This window comes from Eschscholzia californica, unplaced genomic scaffold (assembly GCF_041429995.1).
Source record: "Eschscholzia californica isolate CP2 unplaced genomic scaffold, dmEscCali1.0.p SCAF_2, whole genome shotgun sequence".
NCBI classification, from domain to species: Eukaryota; Viridiplantae; Streptophyta; class Magnoliopsida; order Ranunculales; family Papaveraceae; genus Eschscholzia; species Eschscholzia californica.
The window spans coordinates 41841224-41862756 of NW_028238309.1; the positions used below are offsets into that span (position 1 = coordinate 41841224).

Sequence of the window (21533 nt, forward strand, 5' to 3'; positions counted from 1 at the left end):
AGAAAAGAGAGTGCATAGCAACTTTAATAAGATAAAATAGTGAGATTAAAATTAAGAAAAAAAACATGACAATAAAATGGAGAAAATGTCGCTCGAGTAAAGCTTAGATATAATTATGAAAAGAGAGATTTTATAAGCAATGTTATTTATTGTTAAAGACAATGCATTTTACAAGCTTAACTTCGTCGATTCTTTATAACCAAATTTGGTTACGGGCAATGTATGTTTAAGTGTTATTTTCATATCAGAGTTTCACCTTGCCGGAGGCACAGGCATAAAGAAAGGAGAGGGATAGGAAGTCTGGTCTTTAACATCATGTCCCGATATCATCTTGGTAAAACTTACAACTGATCTAGGTTGAATGTCTGATCTAGATAAAGTTAGCTAGCTTCGAGAATATCAGATACGTAATTTTATGGGTATTAGTTAAATGAAATACATATACTACTATTTATTGCATCGTTCCGAAAATATTGAATCTTGGCTTTGCCAGACGTATTTAATATAATGTCGAAATTCATGATATACCGACACCTCTGGCTCTTGGTGTTATCCAGAGTCTCTCTTTCAATGTACAAATGGTACATGGTATGCCCACTGGAAGTCTGCAAGCTCTGTTACAGTTAGAACTTCTACCCACCACCTGCTCTCTTCTCCAATGCAATCTGCATTTCATTAATCCGACCCAAAAACCCCAACTGTTAACGTGGTTTTCTTTATGTTTTACTGAAAAAAAAAAAATCACATCTCGAGTCATTCAACTAAGTGTTCCAAGTCCGCAAGGAATCAATAGCTTACCAAAAGAAGATCTTCATCGGTACCAAACGATTTACGGGCATCTTCTAGACACTCCAACGAGACTTTTACATATTTCCTGTACCAGATATTCCAAGTTAAAGAAGCTACGGTAGATTATTTCGATCTCTGAAATGAATCATGTTGTAAACAATTCGAAGAGTTTTTACATGACACAATATAAAATCCCATAAAAATGGTCAAAGACCAACAACATGAAACAGAAATGAGGATGTAATACCTAGAGCTGGCTGGATCTCTGATCTCAAACTCATCTTTATTACTGTCATAACCACATATTATTACATAATGACCTGTGAATAGACAAACAAGGCTAGTTAGTTGAAGAACATCTATCGTTAGCAAATGTGTCGACAGCTTATCAGTGGAAATATTACAGAAATTGAAAACCACCATGGAGTATCAATAGTGCTACAAAACGAGATTGTTACCAGTATACCCTGAGTTTCCACTATACAAGCTCGAGGCACAAACATCTTCCAGCCAAGACCGACTACAGCAGAAAAAAGAAGTTCTTTAACTCTTTGAAAAACAAAAATCTGGAAGTTTCTTAAAGACGCTCGCCAATACCTCAGTTTGTACTGGTCTATCAATGCAATTGCGACATAGCTCCCTGATAATATCAGAACTGACAGCTCTTCATTGCTTATTGATCTGCACTGTAATACAGCAAGAACGCATAATCTATCTTAAACAACTTCTCCATTCTTCATTGTTACTATTCATTTTTTTTGGGTGCGGAGAGGAAAAGAATTAAGAAAATGCTTTGAGAATTTGCTATAATGAAAAAGATTTCCTTTTTCCAGCCGAAATTTCCTCAATGATGTTCATTGTTCAGGTGCTAAGAAAGTATCAAAAGGAGAAAGAAAGCCAAGGCCAAAACCAAAACAAATATAAAGGAAACGATACATAGAATACATGCTATAAAGATTCAACGATGTTTTACTGTCCGTGGTCGAAGAAGAAATTGCAATAAATGAAATTTGCAACAATGAAGTAAACCAATAATACTTGGAACGATATGTTAACTGCAGAATATATTTTAGGCAATAGAAAAAAGAGGAACAATATAACTTTTAAGTTAGATGAGCTATACGCATATACCTGGATATCTATTCCTAAGTTCAAAGCTTTCTGGAACAGTGTATCAACTCGAACCAGGTCATCTGGCAACTGTTCCTGCATGTCCAAACCAACTGTCTAAAATTATAAATTGAAAATATGCATAACATAGAAATAACAACTATTTCAAATAAAACAATCATAAAGATTGCAGGAAAACTCATTTTTTTTTCAAACAATCATTCCTTTGTTTATTACTAACTTGGGATTTGGGAATGACGTTACTGACATCGTATTACTAAATACAAGAGAAAAAACATGCAAACGAAGATTAAACGTGTTGGGAAACACAGAAGTAACTTACCTTGTAAAATGTCTCCACTGAATAATCTGGATTCGCTCCAACGGTCACGGTAAAAAAAGAAAATTTAATAGAAAACCTCTGTAGAAGAAATGCTAGATCAACAGTCCAAATGCTGCAAAACAAGAAATAGATACAAGCCTCAATGGGCTAAATCCTCACAGGAAGAAAAGAAGAAATTGAAAGGAATGTATACAGTTCTAAGCAAATTCAGTGACCACCAATGTCATGTTTATTTACCCACATTGAGATAAAAAGCGAAGCTCAGACATCATTTATAGGGGAACTAAGACTTCCAATTTTAAGTAGATTTGTGTCATCTGCTAGCATTTGCTACTGAAATTCAGCATTCGAAGTTGATGAAACCGAGGACTAAACTAAAGGCATGATGTATCTTGGAATAAATTAGGGGAATGAGTACAAGAAAAAGAACTCCATTGTCGCACACATATATTGGTCAGATCAAGGGTCACAATATACCCAAAGCAACTCTATAATTCAGTTTCCATGTTCTTATACTGAATAAGAACTCCACACTTTTCTCCCCAACACTATTAATCCTCGAGTTTATACAAAAAAAAACAGTACTAAAGCCGAAATCGGAATTTTACGAATTACCTTGTGGTGCTGCATAGCTCCCCCAAAGTGTTCATATCAGAATTATGGATCCCAATAGTTCTCAAAACCATTAGAACACAAGCAAGGCCACAATCCCATGAACAGAGTTGCCCAATGTGCGGAACCTACAAATTTCCATTAGTATTTCTTGATTAGAACAACAACAACTTACAAAACGTTCTAATTATCATACTAGATAATGACCACTTATATGATGTGAACTCACTTCAACAAAGTGCGAGCGAGGCAGAATTATATGTTGATCTTTCCCATTACCCAAAACCTTCTGAAATGGGTAAGTTGTAACCAATCTAGAATGAGCTCGATTCGGTTGTTCAGTAGTTTCTTCTTCCATTTTCAGAAACTTGTTTATCAGAACATGTAAAGGCCACATAAATGACCAACTTATACAAAAATACCAATTCAAATTGGTTCCTGTAATAAAGTATGCCCAATTCAATCGTTCTAGAAAACAAGCAAAACCCTAAAAGCAATCAAAAAAGTATTTTACATTAATCGTGGGCAGGAGAACATATAATTGAAAGAGATATAAATTACCCTATAGAAACAAGTCTAGGGTTTCAATTTTAATCAATTAGGAGAAGAATAAGAAGAAGATGTACCAGCTTAGTCGGTCGGCCTACGAAGGCAGAGGAAGAATTAGGAAGATTGAGAAAAATTAGGTTATCCAAGATCAGGAATTTTTATCTTCTTCTTGAAACGTCTGGAGGTTTAAAAAGGAGGGAAAGTGAATGTTGGACGGTGAATGTCAAACTATTTTTCGTGTCGGTTTTAAATGATCCATACCAGTAAAGATGACAAACTTTAGTTTAGAAGGACCCACCTAACCTAAGGAGCCCCCACCGCACCTCGTTTCTCATTTTCTGTCTCAACCGAACTAACGTTTTGAGCCTAAGATATCCATTTTTTGGTAGTTCTTTTGGTCCTTTTAGGACTTCCGTTTTTTTTTTTCGAAAATTGACTACGATCAACAGAGTCATTACATTTACATCAAAGATGTGATAAGCTCGATAATCGCTCATTCAAACTCTTACAAGACTGAACCTATAACCCAACTAAACTAGGGCCTAAAGCCTAACTACATTATTTATACTTTAATAATCTCAATTCAAATAACTAAAGATTCCACCTTCTCTGGGTGGAATCAGGGACCTCCAAGGCTTTCTGGAGTTTATGTCAACACCTTAGAACTACTCGGGTTACCAACTGTTGACGGACTTAGGGTTTTACTCGGTGATGTTTTGTCCACTCTGAAAATCCAGAGAGTAGAGCATCCACTTTCAGTAGAGGTAAAAATTCATGATTAATTTATTGTGTTCTTAAGAGTATAAATAATAGATGAATCTTAATTTTTTTTTACAGTATTTCTTTTGGTAGTGGAGTAAGTAGTCAAGTTACTCCATTTCCCAACCGTGCCTTGAGATGGCCCCTCTCGGACCTATATCACTCCCAAGTTGAAGACACCCTGCCCAGCCTGTTGGCACGACTTGGGGCCAACTCAACATGTACGTGCACATTAAAGTTCAAAGTACAGAAAGGTATTTGTTTGAGGTCCTTGTACGCGTTCACCTAGTATTGAATGCACGGGGTATTCACATATATGTGTTTGTTCCCCCATAAGGGTGATTTATTTTCCGTTCTTTTTCGCTTTATTGGTCCAGTTGGATGAATACCCATCATGTACGTATAGGAAGGATATATGGTAGAATCGAGGAATGACGCCCTAAAGTTGAGAGACATAGTGAAGGCAGACTACTTGGGTGTAATTGGCAATAGTGGTCATTGTCTTTAGTGGTAAATCCCGTTAGCGGTTAGCCCCTCATGAGGACCTAATAGTGAACTGGCATAACCACTACCTTTTTTATTTCTTGCTGATTCTATAAATACAAAACTGGTATTTGGACATGCGAGAAGAATTTAGACAGACAAAAAGAACTTCAATGTTCCATCACTCCAGTTTCATTGTTTTCTCTCTCTCTAGCAGAGCTCAATTTTTTCATGCAGGAGTTTCAACCTCTTGAACTGTGTACTTATGGAGTAACCAGGCCTCCAACAAAGCTAAGCAAGCACTTCTGAAGAGTACAGTCAGAAGTGTGCCAAATCCGAGTAAAACAGTAACTACTAAGCTTTGACACTTGCAACTTGAAATTCCACTAGAAAAGCAACAAGGGGTCAAACCTTGTGTGCAAATCAGAACTAGACTGGGAAAAGTTAATCAACTAAACACTTATACAATTGAGATCAATAAAAGGCTCCCATATATTAAAGGCAAACACCAAAAATCACCCAAATTAAACATGGTACAACTAAAACACTTAAAACATACAAGAAGACACTGTACTAGTACGGTTGGTTCAAGAAGATTTGTTTAGGCATCCATCCATTTACAATACTACAGACACTTGACAAAAAGAAACCATATAAGGTCTCTTTCTGTTCATGATAGACCCACTGTTTGTCTTGTATTACAACTCCAAACTTATACTGAAGAGGTTTATCCAACACCCAAATTTATTGTATTCCTGCAAAAGAGTTCAGATAAAAGACACCCGAAATCCAAATACTAACAAGATTAAACACAATCAAGAACAATAGTAATATTAGCCATTGATCAAGAATCTAGAACAGATGAAGTACCTTAGTTGTATTAACACGGTCTATAAGATAAGTTTAGTAATAGAGCGAACCTGAGGCAATAGAAATTGGAAAAGAACGATATCAGAATATATCGCAAAGGTTGAACTTTGTAAGATACTGCATTTTTTTTTGTAAACAATCATACCTTGCCACCAATTTCCTCTTGAGGCACTGTTTAAATTGTTCTCATTTGAGTCATCTTCTTCACCTTCCTTCTTGAACTGAAAAACCCCACATAAATAGCATATCGTAAGATGTTAGCTCTTCGCCTTAAAATAACCCTATAAGGGAAATAAATATAATGCTTGATTTACTAGACGTAACAATTCTCGTTCTTTCATCTCATCCGTCTCATGTTCTTCACGGGGAAAAAGTCAGCATGGTTTCTGAAGAGGACCAAGAACCTCAGACCAAGGCTGGAACCCCACTCTTTTCGGGGCAAAAGTCAGCATGGTTTCTGAAGAGGACCAAGAACCTCAGACCAAGGCTGGAACCCCACTCTTTTCCATAACGGATAGGATCACTGAACGGAAGTTTCATGTGATAGGCCCTTAGTTCCATCACTTAAGAGGAACTTCCTGACCTCACCTTGTCTTAAATATCAGCTAAGACGGCTAGGCCTTTTGGGAGGGTTTGGCGCCTAAAGTGGCCAAGTGGGGAAGCCTGGGGTGGTTTATGGCAGACCCATGTGAAGGAAAAACCTTGTACCATGCGGAACTAGGCAGTGCGTCTAGGTGGTGCCTAAACCAAGGACAATATGGCTGGTGTTGTAACGGGTGTTATATCAATCACATAAGAACATTGACTAGGGTTCTCTTGTTTCTTGTTTATCTCTTTGATTTATTCCAAAAATCGAAGTGATTTAAGCTCCTAAGTTGTTGTGAACTTGGGGTCATGTGTAGTGAATTAGCTCTTTGACTCTTACTGAAAACCTTCAAAAATGTATGATGCAATGATGTTTTCATTCAAACTTACAATATGGGGTGATTCAGATGTTTGGGTATTTGATGGGTTAGAATAAACGTCTTGACCGCCATAATAGAGTGATGAGCTGAGGTAGCATGGCTCTCCTCTCTCGTGTTGATACGTTGAGCCTTGGTCTTTGTTATGCACATTCCTACTCTGGCTTTCATAGCTTTGTTTAGCTCGCCCTGTTAACATATGATACACATCAATCACATGGGAAATTCAAAGAAATTCTCTCTCTCTCTCTCTCTCTCTCTCTCTCTCTCTCTCTATATATATATATATATATATATATATATATATATATATATATATGAACATGTTGATGTTTTGATTCAAACCTGCAGTGTCTTGTTTGATGTTCCATGATCCTATTATTGATGATCGAGAAGACTCCCTTCCTAAAATCTGAAATCCCCAATAAGAGTTTCTTTTAAAAATGATATTATTCAAAACTCATATATTTTAAAATGAACAAAAGTTAATTTCCCCTTCTTTCAATTCAATGATAGAGAAACTAGTTAGAATAATCCAGAGTTAAAAAAAAAAAAAAAGTTAGAAAAAGGAATTCAAGAAGTATCATAAACAACAAGAACAACATAATGGAAGGTAATAGAATAACTCCTTAAAAAGAAACCCTAAAATGAAGTTTTCCCCTTTCTTATTCCTCTGTTGTTAGTAATTAAGCTACTACAATTAAATCAAAATCAAACAAGACAATGAACTTCTCTTTTACTTTTCAAATTCAATTTCTAATAGAGAGATTCCCTAATTAACCCAATATTAAATTACCCATTAGAGAGGAAGACATTATAAAAAGGAAAAATAAGAAACCCTACACGTAAGTATTAACAAGAAGAAGATAATACCTTTGATGGAGTAGAAAAAACAGAATCAAATATCCCGCTTGAAGAGGAAGACGAACTGGGATTGAAAGAGGATGAAGATGAACTCTTGTTACCAAAAAGTTCAGTGGAAATTGAAGAAGACGAGCTCCCTGGTTTCCGACCACCTTCCATCTCTCTCTCTCTCTCTGTCTCTATAGAATTATAGATTCTTTTGGGGTTTTGCAAAAATCTACAAACTAAATGAGCAAAGAAGAAAGGGTAAAATTGTTTCAACACCGACTGAGAGAGAAAACCCAGATAAGATTTGGGAGAAGGGGAAAGAAGAACACGTGAATGTTGAAGAAGATGAGAGAAGAAGAGGAGTATGAGAGTGAAAGAGTTACGTCTCCTTTAACCCGAATTTATAGCAAAGAAAGACGGCATTTGCTGTATCTTTCATCCATGTGCCCGTTTTTTAAAGCGACCGACCAACAACCATTCCCTTCTCTCTCTCTCTCTCTCTTTCTCTCTCTACAAACTATCTCCATATCATATCTTTGTGATACTCTCTCTCTCTCTCTATAACTTCCTTCTACTATGAGATTTAAGTGGGTCCATCCATTTATCCATTGAAGACTTAAAACTGAGACCTATTTTGCCACTTGCAGTATCAAATGGAGGGGGGCCGGGATGGTCCAAGGGCGTGGCTGACATTTTAGAGGCCCAGTGTGAAACAATTTAATTTGGAAAAGAAAATAGTTTATCGTTGATGAATTCAAGTTTAACGTATGACATTACTATATAATTGACTTTGCATTTTTCTAAATCTCAAGTTGGAAGTATAACGACATCATACAACTTCCTGGCAAGAAACCAGAAGAAAAAATTGAAGCTAACAAAAAAAACTAGAATAAAAACAACCCATGTCACTCGAACCCATGATTTATTTGATGTATGCATTTAAGGAGTCAACCAGCTGGGCTACTACTACTCCATTGTTTAAATTCCAACTTTCAACTAAATATATGCAAATCTTAACAAAAAAAAACTAAATATATGCAAAATAAGTAATAGTAAAGAACTCAAAAACTTATAGGCCCCTTGTGGTGGGGGCCCAGTGGGCCTACACTACCCCATCCACGGGCCTGGGATGGTCTATTCGAAAATGTTTATGTATGTAAAGTATTGGTCGATGTTTTAGACAAATAAAAAAAATCACGGAATAAAATATCAAAAGATTAAAAACTAAAAACCTTCCTCCAAACACACCCTTTATTTTATGTTACCAGTATAGTCGTCGATCAACAAAACTTGCCAGAATCTCATCTTCTCTCTCTTATCCCTCTTTTCTCTCTTTTTTTTCTATCTCCAACGAAGGAGAGGAGCCCCTTCCTTGGAGACGAGAATGTGGTTTCAAAACCAGACGTGATCTAGTTCAAAATCAGACGATATCTGATTCAAAACAAGATCTCGGCTCTGGCGACGGAGAGGACCCTTCGTCGGAGATAGAGACAAGAGAGAGAACATAGAGAGAGAAAGAAAGAAAGAAAATAGCTGAGAAGAAGAAGAGAAGAGAATAAGTGTCGTCGGAGATGGTGGAGGTGTTGCCGGAATTTGTCGTAGAGGTCGTCGGAGTTGATGGGGTAGTGGGAAAGGAAGAAGAGGGAAGAAGCTGAAAGAATAGGGTTTGAGTTTTTGAAGAAACAAAAAGTTCCAAATTACTTTTGTTTCCACCCAAAACTTTGCACTACAAAAAAAATTATATATTTTTCCGTAACACCTACCAAAATATTTTAACTCAATTTACAATGTACTGATTCACTTTTGCTAAGTAACAAAAATAAAATAAAATTTGACTAGGATGAATTAGTAATTCTTTTATCTATGTGACTTGACATGTCACAGTAAACAAATACAATACATACTTAAATATATAATCAATCTAATAGATTAGGTTGATAAGATACGGAGTAGTTTTTTTCTTTTGGCTTTAAGATTAGACATGGCATAAAATCTAGATTTTAACTAATTTGGGTTGATCATCACATGTAAAGTGACTTTAAATTACAATGGATTTTTCTACCCGTGAAGAAGTTTGAATAGAATGAGAATAGTTTTAAGTACCCCACTTATGAACAATCTTATAAGGTAGAGTAGACAAAAATCTATATAATAAAATAGAAGGGAAAACGATGACTGAGACAAACATCCTTTTTTAATAAACGATATTGTCTAGAAGTCCTTCTCAAAATTTAAAATATAGTCCTTCGTACAAATAAAGTTACCTATTCAAAAAATAATAATCCTTTCTTTCTTAGAAATAAAAATTTTAATTTAAGAAAAAAAGAAACAAAATAAATTTCAAGGGTTAAAAAAAAGAAATTAAAATCTATCTCTCTCAATAAAATAATAACTAATCAAGAAAAAATAAACAAAAAAATAATACAAAAATAATAATAAGTAATAAAAATCTCTCTCTCTCTCAATAAAATATAACAATAAATTTCTTAACATTTGATAAAAATCTTTCTCTCTCAATAAAATATAACAATAAATTTCTTAACATTTGATTGATACAAGTGTCCGTGCCCTGGGGCACGGGATATACCGTAGTGATTTTACATTTTAGGTTTTTATTCATTATTACTCGTTATGACTTCATAGTCTTGCTTTTTTTTTTTCTTTTTGGTCTTTCCTTAATCTTCAATTCTTCATCATGGTCATTCTTCATCTCTTTTCTTTTCTTGAAGGACCTCTACTAGTGCAAGTCTTCACAAAGTTTATTCAATCTGTATATTCTATCTTCTTTATCTAGTCTTTCATTTTCTATTTTGTTTCCTCCCTCAATATCTCCATTTTAAGGAGGAAACCTTTTTTATGCGATAGATCAGATCTAGTCTTCTTCATGGAAGACCAATGGAACTTATAATTGATTCTGTAAATAGTTATGTACATTGACCTTTTTCATGGTTATTGTTTTGGCACATACCCACTATTGTGAGAAAGTAGGGAGTGTACTGTAAAAGAACTTAAAGTAGAACTAAATTGATCCTACTAAAGGAAAAGAGCATCTACAAGCCTGTTTATAGTTAAAATCCTTGCAAAAATCCAATTTCACACCATACGAATCTCACCGGAAGGCGACGCATAAGTAGAATGTGATAAACTTGATTATATCCACATAAGTTCTTAAATGGTCTTCAGAAAAGATATGGTCCTTTACGAAAAAGATTTGATCTTCTTCAGACCACATTAGCATTTTTTAAGACTATATTTTTCTTCTTTAGACTAGATTCGGTCTTCTTCTTCATGAATGAAGGTCCTCAAAGAGAGTAAAAGTATGAGATGAAGCTGAAAACATATTTAATTTTTATTTAGATGTGGAAAATACAAAAAGTAAAGGTAAAAGAAAGAAACATAAAGGATAAAAATAAAAAATAAAAATAAAAAACAAAAAAATGCAATTTCGGAAAGTGCAAGTTTGACTGATGAGTCAGATGCATAGAAAAACACAAAATAAGACTATCTCGATATTTATGCAAACTCAAAAGGCTCCACGCAGAAAAAAAATCCTACTTTAGGAGCCAATCGAAATATATTTCACAATTTTATGTGTTATATTTCAATTTGCCCCAAAGTCTGATAAATTTCGGTGTGGTCCCCTAAGTTTGCATAAATGCCTACGTGCCTTCATTTTGTGTTTTTTCTATGTATTGCCTAATCAGTCGAACTTTCTGAAATTGTCCTTCTTTGTTTTCATTCTTTAATTATGTTTTAGTACCTTGTATTAATCTCTTACATTTTTATTTCATGTTCTTCCCTTTCTCTCTTAATAGGAGGATCTTAAGAGAATTTTTTTTTCAAGTTGAAATTAAGAAATACTCACTCCCTTCATCTTCCTAAAACTCTCATTCTTCTTTTAAAATTCTCTCTTTTCTTTTTCTTTCGCTATCTGTAGGGACTTCTATTAAGAGCATCTCCAATGCAAAACTAAAAAAAAACTCAAATAGTCCTATGTGTCAAGGCTCGATTGAGTTCCTCTTTCCTAGATGTCAATGTTGAGATCCTCAATTCAAAAGACATCTCCAATGCAACACTCTAAAAACCTAAAAATAACTTAGGTGTCATTTCCTAGATGGTTAGATTTGCTTTTAATGTTGAGTGACCAATTGAGATCCTCAAAAGAAATCTCAAATATTGAGTTTCTTCTTGAGATATCTCAATATTAAATGATGTCACATCATTTTGAGATCTAAATTGAGTGTTGCATTGGAGAGAGTTTTTTACAGAAAACTCAAAAAATCCTAGGTGGCACTCTAAGTTTTTCTATTTGAGTGTTGCATTGGAGATGCTCTAAGATGCTCAAAAGTGGATTTGCTTAACTTGAAAAAAACTGAAATCCTCAAAAAAAAATCCTACAGCTCCCTTCTATTAAGATCCACCACTTACTCTCTCTAAAATTCGTTTTATCTCTTTCTCGAAATTGTTTTTCTCTCTAAAATGAATGATTTTTCTTGATTTGGTTTTTAATTTAGAACGATATTTAGAGTAACTGTAAGTATTGGTTGTCTATAGACAAAATTCTTGAAAAAGGAAGAACTCACCCTTGTTTCTTCATAAAAATTAAGGACATATAACCACACGAACAAAATTTTTTACTTCTAAATCTTGAGAGTGTTTTTTCTTCCACTTTTTTTTTTTGGAAGTCGACTACGATCTACGTATGTCGTTACATTTGGCATTGATACATCAAAGATGTGATACGCTCAATAACTGCCCACTCAAACTGAAACAAGACCGGGCCTATAGCCCAACATAGACAATGGCCTAAAGCCCAACTACATTATTTTACACCCTAATAATCTCAAATCAAATAACCAAAGATTCCACTTCTCTGGGATTTGAACCTAAGACCTCCAGGGAATTCTGTAGTTTATGTCAACACCTTGGAACCACTTGGGCTACCAACTGTTGACTTCTTCCACTTTTATCTCAATATAACTTCCACATAAGTGGTTTGATTAGTGAAAGTGGAAGGGTAAACAGAGAGATCGTGAGAGAGAGAGGTAAAGAGAGAGTTAGATCGTGTGAGAGAGAGAGAGAGAAAGGGAAAGCGACAGAGAGTCAGCGAGAGTCCACCAGATAGAAAGAGTCCAACAAATAAAAAGGGTCAGTGAGAGCATAGAAAAAAGACAAGAAGAGAGAAAGACATTAAGAGATTAATATTAGGGAGTAAATTTAAACTAAGTAAAATTTTGGACATAAAAATAAGTATGCCTCTTAAATAAATATTGATTGACTAAGTATTTATGTCCAGATTTTTCTTTATTCTCCAAAATCCCCACGACCCAAGCTTCTTGTGTCCACGGATAGACGATACCATTATTGACGTCATGTGATTCAAATCTCAAGGATTATCTAAGCGGCAATCAATTTATGCCTACATGGATTGGGAACAAGTGGGGAGAACTCATAACTGCTCCTCAGTCTGTACCTCGTTCCATGTCAAAATCTCTCTCCCCGTTGTTGGTTATTTGGTCCCTCTCAGATCATTGTGCATTTATGTCCACAAAAAGATTATAGAGGGAGAGAGAGAGAAAAAGGTGAAGAAATTTGGAACAAATAAATTGTTGAAGTGTAAGAGCATCCCCAATGGCACTGGAGATCACCAAATGATCTCCAGTGCCTCCCCCACCCAATGGCACGGGATATTACTAAATATATCCTGTGTCGTGAACAGTATGGTCGGACACTGTTCACTCCCACTAAAATGGTGGGATGGTGGGTCCCTTGGTTTTTAATATATTATTCATTCTCTTTTAAGTTGTTCTTTCCTTTTTAGTCTCTTTATTTATTTTAATGTTTGTATTTAGTCCCATAAAATATTTCTGTTTGGTCCCCATTAAACAATAAAATGTCCTAATGATCTTAATTTGTAATTTAAGTCTTATAATTCTAATTACTATTTTAATATGTTAATTGTTTTCTTATTTATTTTAAAAAATGAGTATTAAAAATGATAAAAATGAAATCTAGTGTGATGAATAGTGATTTGGTGGGAGTTTTGATGTTTTGCCTTTGAGTTCAAAAAATTGAAAACACTACATAATTTGGTGAAGATTCCTTTTTTATGAATAATTTAGTGCTAATCATCGGGGATGCTCTAAGAGCCGTGAGGAAAGGTCAATGGGATTAGAGAGAGATAATGAAAATCATTGGGAATAAGGGTCCCGTGATGAAAATCGACCTTATCTATTTATCTTCCTGTAGGAAGACTAGATTGAGATAGGGAAGAACTGGGTCCCCCTTTTCTTCTTCTTCTTCTTCTTTATCATGAGTAATGATTTTCTCCTTTCTTAAGTCTGAATTTAATGAAAAGTTAATGGATGTATAATCAAAATGATTATAATCAATATTGGAATACTGAATGAAAAATTATATAACCAATCTGGTTAGAGTAGAAGTTGGTTGGACAAATGTGGGTCCTAGTTTTGATCCATCTCAGCCAACTGATCACCTGTCCCAGAATAGAAAGTTTTAGCACTATTCCAAACCCAAACTAAGAGCATCTCCAATGGAACACTCTAACAAACACTCTAAAAGTCCTAGTTGTCAAGGATCAATAGAGATTCTCTTTCATAAATGTCAATATGGAGACACTCTAATTTTTGTTAGTCTCCAATGAAGATCTCTAAAGTGTCTATATTTAATACACATGTCCTTCAATTCAATAAATAAAAAGTAGTTGAAAAACAAGATTTTCCATTGGTTGGAATTTAAAATTAACACTTAGAGAGTCTCAAGTAGACACTCTCATTTTAGAGTTTCTCTCTCTAGACACTATAATAAATTTGTTCACTTCATATTAGAGTGTGATGTAGAACGCAGCGGAATTTAAGAATAAAATAAACTAATACGAAGAACGATAAAATAACAATTAAATAACTCTAAATAACTGTAAACTCGATTAAACTTGATTGGGTTTTCTCTTCAACATGAGCATAATGGACAAACTAGATATCCTTTTATAGGATTTTGGACTTTCCTAGATAGACTTGAATTAGACTTTCCTAAATAATCAAAAGACTGCAACTTCCTAAATAGTTAGACTCAAATCTGGACCTTTCCAATTATTGGAAATACTAAAACAATATAATTTCCTAAACCTAGATTATTTATGAATCATACTAAATTTGGGACTTCCTAAACTAATCAATATGGCCGGTTGGCTTACGTGGCCGTTAGGTCCACGGTAAAAGTGTCCACGCCGGGTGCCCCTGCATCAGCCTCCCCTTCTCCCACGAGGTTCGTCCCGAACCGTTTCGATGAAGAAAACAATGTGAGCCACCCGTATACTGTGAATTCCGCCATGGCGATCCGTAATTCCCACTTCGAACGAAATGTGCATGAGAAGTGAAGGATACTAATTTGCAAGAAATCGCCAACTGCATTCTCAATCCCATATGCCAATGAATCCTTCAAAATTAACGGTAGGGAAGGAAGAATATGCATCTTGTCAACGTCCCAAAATTCGTCATTAAGCGCCAAAATATAAACGTGACCAAGTTCACTTATGGGTGTGAGGTTGATACATGTAGTGATGATATGACACTCAAAATCTACCTTCCCATATTCATCTTCATGAAGTTTATAGACTCGAACTCGATCAATACTCTGAGATAGAGTTACTTTCCGAACCATCATATCACACGAATGAATTTTGTCGGCCGCAGGTTTATGTAGTGCAAGAGAGAATTTAACAAGGATACTGAACACCGTGATCTTTCTAAGGAGCTTATTATCGAACATGAGAGGGGCGTCATTGAACAACCTCATGTGTGTCCTCTTGTATGGTAAAGTCGATCTCCAATTTGGCATCAATTTCCTGTTTCGCAAGTAATGAATTTCAAGTGATGAAGCCATTGATGATGATTCTCTGCTTAAATGGTAAAATCGGTCTCCATCTTTTCGATAATTCCATCTATTACTCTCGCTAATCGTTTTCTTGAGGAATTCGTCTTTGGGAAGAATACTATCACCAAAGTAAAACTCAACCTTTCTTTCTTTCAGAAAACCATTAGGATCATTAGTAAAAAGCCAACCGATTCGCCAACCAGGAGCTATCCATCTTATCAATATAGACACAAGTGTAATAACAGGCACAGTTGATGAAAAGACTCCCATGGGTATAAATGGTTTACTCCCATAAGTAAGAGGACCATAAACTTCATCAGAGATTACCCGAATGCCAAGCTTTCTAGCCGTTTCCGCAACCTTCTTCAATTGTTGATACGAGTAAACAGTCCCACAAGGGTTTCCAGGGTTTATAAGAACAACGCCAACATTATCTTCATCTGCTAGGGTTTCAATAACATCAAGATCAACTTCCCAACACTTTTCTGGTAGATCAAAACGTCGAATTCCAAGATTCGTAAAACCAGAAACAGATTCATAAAATGGGAACCCTGGATTAGGAAGTATGATATTTGAACCAGGACAATCTAATGCTGTGAACGAAGTCTCAATTGCTTGAGTACAACTAAGAGTTATAAAAACGTTATCTGGTGGTAGTTTATATGGAAGATTATTAGAGAGAAAACCTGATATTGCCCTTCTTGTAGGAAGAGGACCAACAGTAAGAGCATAAGAGTTAAACATAGTAAAACGAAGAGAATCGACAATAGAATCTTCAGAAACTTTCGAAGTTCGAAAACAGGGGGAAGTAGAGGGATCACCATGACCGAGAGGAGTAGTGGGTCTTCTTCTTTCATCATCTTTAAATTTTACAGACCCCATTAACATACTAAGTGTTCCTTCAATTGTGATTTCATATGATGAATCAGTTTGGTTATTCGCACCAAAACACCAATTTTTCTTCTTTTTCGCACCATTCTCCATTGTTTTTGTCAATCTTCCATCCTCCACCATGTTACCTTCTTCAACCAACATGTTTGAGTACGACGGATTTGCCCTATATATTGAAGAAATCATGTATCCTCCAGTAATTGCGTTTTGGAATGGAAAAGACTTGGGTGGAAAGATTTGTCTACGAATTTCTTCTTCTTCCTCTAAGGAAGATTCATCTTCTTCTTCAACTTCTTCGTGAACATCTTCTTCAACTTCTTCATACTCTTCTTTTTCTTTTTCCTGATGGAATGATAAAATAGGCGAAGATGGTTGACGTATTATTGTTTTGGTGTTGTCACACAGCTGTAGAATTTTATCCAAACCGGACTTTAGCGATAAATACTCTTCGTCACTTATATGTAGCATACCGTTAAATTTGTTGTTGAGCTCTGGAAGTTGTTGAACTGTGTTGTTGATGGATTGTTCCAATTGTGGCACGGGGAAGAGGTCTCTTTCAATGTTCTCCTGTTCTTCGATAGTTGTAGTAACTTGCTTAGATGTAGAATAATAAGAAGATGGAGGTGATGGTGAATATGGTGTAGGAAAAGAAAGAGATGGAGGTGATGGTGAATATGACGTGGAGTAGTAATAAGATGGAGGTGTTGGTGTATAAGATATTGGTGGTGGTGACGATTGGTAATGACAAGGAGACAGTTGTGGTGTATAATAGTTCGATTGACGCGTTTCTAAAAAAGAAGACTGTTGTGGTGGTTGTGGTGTATAGGAGTACGAAGGTGGTGTATAAGAGTACGGTGGTGGTGTATAAGAAGAATATGGATGTGAAGCTGTATAAGACAATGGTGGGGGTGGTGAAGGTGATGATGAATACGGTTGTGGAGGGGTTTCTCGTTCGATTTCTCCCGGATTCCAATGATAATTGTACGAGTCGTTATTCGCATATAAACATGATGAACATGAGCATTGATTCGTCATCTCTTGATGAGTATAATTTGATTGAATATAATCATCTTCATGAATAGAATACGATTGATACTGATGTAACTAGTCTGGAAAAAAATTTCCAGAATCATTAGCCAAAAACTTTGGTGGCTCTGAATACCACATGATGTAGAACGCAGCAGAATTTAAGAATAAAATAAACTAATACGAAGAACGATAAAATAACAATTAAATAACTCTAAATAACTGTAAACTCGATTAAACTTGATTGGGTTTTCTCTTCAACATGAGCATAATGGACAAACTAGATATCCTTTTATAGGATTTTGGACTTTCCTAGATAGACTTGAATTACACTTTCCTAAATAATCAAAAGACTGCAACTTCCTAAATAGTTAGACTCAAATCTGGACCTTTCCAATTATTGGAAATACTAAAACAATATAATTTCCTAAACCTAGATTATTTATGAATCATACTAAATTTGGGACTTCCTAAACTAATCAATATGGCCGGTTGGCTTACGTGGCCGTTAGGTCCACGGTAAAAGTGTCCACGCCGGGTGCCCCTGCATCAGAGTGTCTAATAAAGTGTTCCATTGGGGATGATTTTTTAACAAAAACTCCAAGGAGTCTATGTGGCACTCTAAGAGCATCTCTAATGCAAGACTCAATCTTACAGTTTTAAGTGACACTTAGGATTTTAGAGTTATTTTTATAAAAAAATCACTCTAATGCAAAACTTTATTGGGATCTTAAGATGATGTGGAAGCAATCAATTTTGAGATGTCTCAATTAGAAACCCTATTTTTGAAATCTCTTTGAGAGTCTTAAGTGTCCGAGTCATCAAATTTAATTTTAGAACCAATAAAAAGTGTTTTTTTCTTAACTAACTTTTCCCATTAAATGTATGTGCGGCATGTGTAACTATTAGAGTTTTTTAGAGTGTTGCATTGGAGAATGATTTGAATTAGAGACACTCAAGTTAGCCATATAGAGTTTCAACAAAAAAGAAAGTTAACCATATTGAAAAGAAAATCTCAGTTAGGAGTTTTTTTTTTTGGAAATTGACTCTGGTCTAAATCACACTAAAATATGACCTAAAGCCCAACTACTTTATGGCCTAAAACCCAACTGTATTATTTATACCCTAATAACTCCAAAATCAATAACCCAAGGATTCCAACTCCTCTTGGGATCGAATCAGGACCTCCATGGACTTTTTTGAGTTTATGTCACACTTTATACCACTTGGGCAACTAAGTGTTGACAGAATCTCAATTAAAAGTTGAAACATAATCTAATCAGAATTTTTTTGAGTTTTGCATTTGAGATGCTCTTAAGAGCATCTCTAATGGGACACTCTAACAATTACTCTAAAAGTCCTAGTTGTCAAGGTCCAATAGAGATTCTCTTTCCTAAATGTCAATGTGGAGACACTCTAATTTTTGTTGGTCTCCAATGGAGATCTCTAAAGTGTCATACTTAATACACGTCCTACTTCAATTCAATAGATAAAAAGTAGTTGAAAAACAAGATTTTCTATTGGTTGAAATCTAAAAGTAACACTTAGAGAGTCTCAAGTATACACTCTCACTTTAGAGTTTCTCTCTCTAGACACTCTATAATAAATGTGTCCACCTCATATTAGAGTGTCTAATAAAGTGTTCCATTGGAGATGATTTTTTAACAAAAACTCCAAAAACTCTATGTGGCACTCTAAGTGTTAGAGATTGAGTGTCCCATTGGAGATGCTCTAAGTGTCCAAGTCACCAAATTTCATTTTAGGACCAATAAAAAGTGTTTCTCTCTCAACTACTTTTTCCTATTAAATGTTTGTGTAACACGTGTAACTATTAGAGTGTTGATATTTATAAACATCCATAGTTGCAATGGAGATGCTCTAAGTATGGATGTTTCCATTACTATCGTAATTGCGTAATTAATACGGATGTGATATTTATAAATATCAACAACCACATTTGACTTACCGTTATTGTTTACGATCACTTGGCTAAATTTCTTGCAGCTAAAATCCCAACATCAAAAGTTAGATCAAGTGAAGAAAGTGAAGCTAAAACTATCTTTATGAGAGTTCGATAGGCAACTGACAACAACTACAAATACGTCAATACTGAAAAGATAACCAGAAGATCGTCTGACACTTATTAGATGGTAGACACGACGTTCATTGGCATGCAAACCTGCATGTTCGGGATGTAAGAAGACATAAGCATTACCTTTGCTCGTATCAGTAGATCACAAAACCATCCAACGGATTCTTAGGAAAAATGGGCAAAATACGAACCAAAGAACGCAAAGTTGGTATGACATTCCTCATACGATTGTTTCATACTAGTGTAATAAGATACTTCTACTTTAAGTACATTCTCTTTTCAAAAGAAAAAAAGGGGCCTAGGATTACTAAATAGCAACGACTTGCTGCATTACCTTAAAAATTTAGCAGAGGTGGGGCTGGAAAAAAAAGACAGGAAATACTTATACGGAATACTGATTTTATTTGTTTCTCAAATAATCCTTAATTATATAAATATATTTAGTTTAGGTATGACAAAATGATCTTAAAATCTGTTTTATATCACATAGGCAATAGTTCTGGCTCATCCGAAGATAGGCGAGTAGTTTAAATTTGTTGGACTAATTTTAGCTTGAAGCAAGTGGATAAAAAAATCACAACTCGTCCGAAGTCATAAATCAATCCTTTTACAAACCAAATTACCTTCAGTTTTGTGAAATCAGGTGAAATCCCTTCAATTTCCATAATGTATAACAGTACGATTTTTTTTTTTTATAATGTATTATGTTACTTCAGGCATTCTTGATCACTAATTACAAACTCATTTGGAAGTTAGAATTCCTCCTATCCAGAAGTATATATTAAACTAATAAAAAAAAATGGTGACCAATCACCTTAATTGTTAATTAATCATGTAATGGGCAAGTTGGATGGGACAAGATACAGAAATTCAACCCGATCAGAACATAAAGTCCAAATGACATCAATTCTGGGTTGGATGTTCTTAAATTTTTGAACTGGAAGACAAAATTATAAAATTCCAACCAAATCACTATTCATCACATCAAAATTTATTTTTCTCATTTTTAATTTTAATTTAAAATAAAATAAAATACAACAAAAATTAATCAAATTTAAATAGTTTGATTGTTTATATGTCTATAATATTTATTTAAATAATAAAAAGGATTAAATTTGAAAATGATTTCAAAATTGGATGACCAAATATGAAGTTGTAAAGATAGAAAGGACTGAAAAATAAATAAGAAAGGACCCAATTATTTTTAGGAGGGTTCCCACCATCCCACGAAAATGGTGGGATGAACATTGTTCATAGCCCTGAATAACGCCAGATAAAGGCCGACCGTTGGAGATGCTCCAATGTCACTCCTATCTAATTATGCCGTCACAAATAGAACATGATTTGAGATCTCCAACAAATGGCTTATAACAAATAGATTTGAGTTTTATATTGTAGAAGTTCGTCAAGAAATCTTATATTGTTATGTTTGAAATATCAATTAGGAGTCTAAAGTACCAATAGGTGAGCGAGGTTAAATCACACTTGGTTCCACTCCATTCTACGACACCGGCCAAAGTCTACCATTATTTTGCGGACAATTCTTTTCTCAAACTTTTCTAACCTATTTGTATTAATAATTTTTGGTTTATGTCCAGAAAACTACACCTAATCCCACACTTATTCCACCATAATATTAATATAGGTTTTTAAGCCAAAATAAAAATTATAATGGAAATCTAGTCCGAAATGTTCTCATCCTCATGTAAAAACACAAATCTCTATGATTTTTATTTTATCGTAATACCCTTTAGAACCTTCTATGTAAGATAAACCCTTCATTTTGAAAATCAATCTCAAAGATTCTCTTTCACTTTCTTTCTCAGATTTCCTCTCTCCGATCTTCTCTTCTAACCGAAATTCTCTATTATTTTCTCTCTCTAAAACAATAGTTTTTTTTATGTTAGAGTTATTAACATAAAAAACACATTTGTATCATACAAAATGCATTATGTATATAGTAAAACGGTTTTATATATAACATAACTCATTTCATATATAAGAAAATTCATTTTGTATATTTGGGTAATAATTATTCATGATTTCTTCAGTTCTTGTGTCTTCTTCTTCTTCTTGATATAAATCTTGGGTATCTGTTTTGTTTGCTAGATGTTCGAGCTTGTAAAACCTTGGGAATCTTTCTTTTCTTCTTGTTTTCTTGTTTGGGTTTCTGGTTTTCCTTTAAAACCTGCTGACATTTGTAAAAAAAAAAAAAAAAATCATATATAACAAAACTCATTTTGTTCTCCATCGTATTCACTTCTCTCCACATCTGTTAAGATATTTTTGATGTCAGAGTTAC

The 21533-nt window shown here is 34.7% G+C and overlaps 3 protein-coding genes across 3 annotated transcripts; all 3 read right to left on the minus strand.

The window, feature by feature from the left end:
* Positions 1 to 385: 385 nt before the first annotated feature.
* Positions 386 to 3780, minus strand: LOC147558014 (guanylyl cyclase 1). The gene is made up of 10 exons (XM_086659576.1): positions 3481 to 3780; positions 3084 to 3341; positions 2858 to 2982; positions 2243 to 2354; positions 1921 to 1995; positions 1387 to 1475; positions 1248 to 1309; positions 1037 to 1109; positions 799 to 874; positions 386 to 665 (listed from the first exon to the last, which is right to left on the minus strand). Exons 2-10 carry the CDS (start codon positions 3249 to 3251, stop codon positions 633 to 635), a joined length of 813 nt encoding a protein of 270 aa, XP_086515702.1. The 5' UTR covers positions 3252 to 3341; positions 3481 to 3780; the 3' UTR covers positions 386 to 632.
* A 1333-nt stretch (positions 3781 to 5113) lies between these two features.
* Positions 5114 to 7932, minus strand: LOC147558015 (uncharacterized). Its single transcript, XM_086659577.1, has 6 exons — positions 7351 to 7932; positions 6823 to 6889; positions 6491 to 6666; positions 5661 to 5736; positions 5516 to 5565; positions 5114 to 5400 (listed from the first exon to the last, which is right to left on the minus strand). The coding sequence occupies exons 1-5, from the start codon at positions 7498 to 7500 to the stop codon at positions 5549 to 5551; spliced, it is 486 nt and encodes a 161-aa protein (XP_086515703.1). The 5' UTR covers positions 7501 to 7932; the 3' UTR covers positions 5114 to 5400; positions 5516 to 5548.
* Positions 7933 to 14471: 6539 nt separating this feature from the next.
* On the minus strand, positions 14472 to 16206 carry LOC147558016 (putative aminotransferase TAT3). The gene has a single exon (XM_086664497.1). The coding sequence runs from the start codon at positions 16204 to 16206 to the stop codon at positions 14539 to 14541; it is 1668 nt and encodes a 555-aa protein (XP_086520623.1). The 3' UTR covers positions 14472 to 14538.
* Positions 16207 to 21533: the final 5327 nt, after the last annotated feature.